At 41.9% G+C, this 4,256-nt stretch overlaps 1 protein-coding gene across 1 annotated transcript; it reads right to left on the bottom strand.

The window, feature by feature from the left end:
• Positions 1–939: 939 nt before the first annotated feature.
• Positions 940–2,840, bottom strand: LOC108379970 (glycine-rich protein 5). The gene is made up of 2 exons (XM_017636341.1): positions 2,729–2,840; positions 940–2,543 (listed from the first exon to the last, which is right to left on the bottom strand). The coding sequence occupies exons 1-2, from the start codon at positions 2,744–2,746 to the stop codon at positions 1,980–1,982; spliced, it is 582 nt and encodes a 193-aa protein (XP_017491830.1). The 5' UTR covers positions 2,747–2,840; the 3' UTR covers positions 940–1,979.
• Between the last annotated feature and the right edge of the window lie 1,416 nt (positions 2,841–4,256).

Below are 4,256 nucleotides of genomic sequence, written 5' to 3'. Positions count from 1 at the left end.
ATGATTGCTGACTAACAGTATGAGTAACTCTATTCTTATCCGTTTTTTTTTTTTTAATTTGAAAATGGGGAACCGGGTTTTTTTCAAATTACGATTTTTTGAATAACTCAAAAACCGGTTTTCGGAGAAAAGCGAATAATCGAACACCCTAGTATGCTACCAATTCAACCTTTTATATAATCTGTAAATAGACAAATTTATACCTAAGTACATACAGTTCCAGAGCGATTTCATTGAATAGCGAAATTTGGGCATCGGATTCGTTAAAAAAACTGTGAGGAGAAAAATTAATTGCGTTAGGGTATTCCGGCCAAAAAAAATCATTGTGGTTCTTCACACTTGCCTGGTTATCTGGTTATATGATTATATTTTTAATTCAGTTTATAACAATAAAATACACAAAATAATAAAAATGTTGAACCAGACAACCTGATACTGATTATCAAATGTGAACAACCACATTGAAAGTCTAGAGGACGCTTCCGGTGTATCTTAATAAGCGCAATGTATGAATTGGTCCACAAATTATGTAGAGCCCAATTTACCAAGCCCGTTTTCCTGAAAATACATATTTCTTAAGCGAATAACTTCCATGATTTGTAGTGAAAATAAAACACTTCGACAATTTAACGGTGACAAAATTTACTATTTTTTTATTGTTTTCATATTTTTTTTTTGTTGTTTCCTTGTTTGTTTCATATACAAATAAAAACACTTACAATCTAATGATGCGTTATAACATTTTTTGTTGTTTTTGCTGTTATTGTTGTTGTTGCTGTTGTTTACACAAACAAACAAAAAATTCAAAATTATTTACAAGAAAATTAAAAAAAAAAAATAAACTCAACAAAACACACCCACCAAAAAGTTGGAAATGGGATATATTTTCTTCTTGGTGGGCATGTTGAAACAGCGGGGGTCATATAGGATAGCCTTTTGAAAATACTTTGGAGATAGTTGGGGGGGCGTAATGGACTATATGAAAGAGCGAGATCGCTTGAAAAATGAAAACGAAATATCACTGACGGCCCACACCACCACACACCGGCCACAACTGCACCACCCTAAAATCCACACAACGGAAACCATTCCACGATTGCGGTGCAGTGTGTTGGTGCTGGTTGAATGGCTAATTGGTGTTCGGTGTTGCAGTGGAATTAGAATTACCCTACAAGTTGTTGATGCGTGTTTTAGCGCAGGTCGCTGCAGAGCTAACTGCTGCTGTTGTTGCTCCAACGTTGTTGTTTGCGCTAGCTAGCTAGCTAGCTGGCTGGCTGGCTGGCTGTGTTCTTGATGGCAGTTGTGGTGGGCGGTGCTGCGTGAGTGCGGGCCACAGCATGAAATCGAAATAAGAAAATCCTGTAGAATGTTTCGCTATTTTCTACACGTCTCTATTCAACACATGTTTCGAGACATTTAGTCACAGCAACAAATGCGCAACAATGTTGCCACAGACAGCAGAGCAACACTGCGTGCTTTGGCTGTGTTGGCTGACTGTTGCGTTATTGTTGTTGTTGCTAATGTCGCTTCTTCATCCGTGATTGTCTAATTATCCATTGAGTGGCGTTGTTGATGTTGTTGTTGTTGTGTCTGGCATTGTTGTTGTTGTTGTAGTTGCTGTTCATTAACGTTATTTTCGAAACGCTTTCACTTTCAGTTTTTGCTTTCATTGTAACCAATGCTTCGAATCGCCTCATCTTCATCATTCGTTTCTATGTATCTTCATCTTCTGCTTCATCTTCCTCTTTTTCAACTTCAATTTCATTTATTTGGCAGCGTGTTGTTTGTTTCATTGATTGATTGGTTGATTATTTCATTGTTTGCTCATTGATTGGCATATTGATTGGCTGAGGATCGTGGTCTATAAATGTATCTTTTTCCTTTTTGTTACTCATCTACCTGGTCACAGACGACCGACGACGATTTGTTTTTAGCTAACATTAAAACGTAATTAAAAACGACACACATCCTGCACCTCCTTAGAAGGGCGCGCCATAGCTGCCACTTGGTCTCGATGGGGCACCATACGAGCCAGATGGTGCGCTTGGGTAGCCGCCAAAGCCGCCACCACCGCCAGCTTGCGTGCTCTGTTGTGCGAATTGCGCCACTTGGATGGCCTGGCGTACACCCTCCAAATCGATGCCGACTACACGGCCGCCACCGCCACCGAAGCCAGGCGCACCATATGACGATGATGGTGGTCCATATGAGCCGGACGGTGGGCCGTAGGAGCCGGATGGATAGCCACCGCCGCCACCACCGCCACCGCCGCCTGAGCTGGATTTGCTCTCCTCATTCAGCAGAATTTGGCGCACTTGTTCCAATAGCTGAGGATCGACATTCTGGCCTTCGGATGTTTGGAAGCCACCGCTGACGGCTTGATAGCCGCCGCCGCCGCCGCCACCACCACCGAATGAACCACCTCCTAGTGAGCCACCACCAAAGCCACCGCCGAATGAGCCACCGCCACCGCCGCCTCGCGGATAATTATATCCTGATGGTGGTTCCGCAACGACCAGTGCTGCCAATGCAAACACCAAGAACTGCAAGAGAGATAGAGAGAGAGGGAAGAGAAGGGTAAGAAGCGCGTTTAATCCTTGTTAAGTGTCGTAGTTTGAAATGATTTTCCGAAAAATATCCTTTTAATGCACTTTGGCTCACATTGAAACAAATAAATTTTTCACTTTTCACTTTTGCTGCACATCTGCTTGTTGCTGTTGTTACTTACCACGGAGAAGGAGTTCATAGTTGTGAGTTTTGTGTGGGGGAGAGAAGTAAAACTTAAATTAAAAAATTAAATTTAGTTGTTTGCTTGTAGGGAACCAACGACTGAATGCCTTGCCATTGCCCAGTATGGCCTCTTTATACTCACTTCACAAAGCCCAACATGGCTTGCGATAAGCGAGCTTCGTTACTCCACTGCTTTTGTTGTATGTACATATTGTCGCCGTCCGACTCAGCTGCGCTGTGCGCATGCGTTGGAGGTGGTGATCAACAAGCAGCAAGCGCAGCAACCAAGTCGACCGACAAAACGAGCATGTAACGATGCCCCAACGTCCAACCGAAGCAGCGGATGAGCTTGTGACCCCACAAACATAAAAACAAATTAACGAGTTTTCGCAGCGCCTCTGTTGGCCAAACGTCGATGCTCCGACCTGTAAACGTATTTTGGCTAGTTTTTTTTTTTTTTTTGCTTGTCTCTTTGGTCGATTCTGTATCAACACTCGACAACTCGATCATTAAGCCAATGGTGATCGTAGTTTTGAGAATCATCATGAACGTCTGTGGCGCGCACAATTAGCTGAATGCATTTAGTTCCCCAAAACCATTAAGTTTTTTTTTATAAGTTTAGGCGTTAAAATTTTTTTTTTCATCTGGTCANCAGTATGGCCTCTTTATACTCACTTCACAAAGCCCAACATGGCTTGCGATAAGCGAGCTTCGTTACTCCACTGCTTTTGTTGTATGTACATATTGTCGCCGTCCGACTCAGCTGCGCTGTGCGCATGCGTTGGAGGTGGTGATCAACAAGCAGCAAGCGCAGCAACCAAGTCGACCGACAAAACGAGCATGTAACGATGCCCCAACGTCCAACCGAAGCAGCGGATGAGCTTGTGACCCCACAAACATAAAAACAAATTAACGAGTTTTCGCAGCGCCTCTGTTGGCCAAACGTCGATGCTCCGACCTGTAAACGTATTTTGGCTAGTTTTTTTTTTTTGCTTGTCTCTTTGGTCGATTCTGTATCAACACTCGACAACTCGATCATTAAGCCAATGGTGATCGTAGTTTTGAGAATCATCATTAACGTCTGTGGCGCGCACAATTAGCTGAATGCATTTAGTTCTCCAAAACCATTAAGTTTTTTTTTATAAGTTTAGGCGTTAAATTTTTTTTTTTCATCTGGTCCCTTTTGGCGCTATACATATAAGTGGAGAATGCAACATTTTATTCGTTTTTGATGTTCATCATTTACGGCTGATGGCGGATTGTAATGTTTGCACTCTGTTGGCTTATTGTTTGGAAGTGCGTGTGAATGCATTACCGTTTTGTTTTAAACAAAGTAGAAAATATGTTTTTTGTTTGGGAAATGTGCAGGCAAATATTTTTTAAAACTTTTGCCACACAATATCGTTGTTTACCAGGTGTCGGCGACTGTTTTGAAGCATCATTTTCAGAAAAAGCGTATAATATGTTCAATAGGGTGAATCCCTCTCCATAAAAAAAAATAGAATTTTAATTTTTTTTACACTCGT

Source organism: Rhagoletis zephyria, unplaced genomic scaffold (genome assembly GCF_001687245.7).
Source record: "Rhagoletis zephyria isolate East Lansing unplaced genomic scaffold, Rhagoletis_zephyria_1.1 Rzeph_scaffold_17866, whole genome shotgun sequence".
NCBI classification, from domain to species: domain Eukaryota; kingdom Metazoa; phylum Arthropoda; class Insecta; order Diptera; family Tephritidae; genus Rhagoletis; species Rhagoletis zephyria.
Note: the sequence above shows the minus strand (reverse complement) of the source record. Positions and strands in the feature narration are given on the sequence as shown.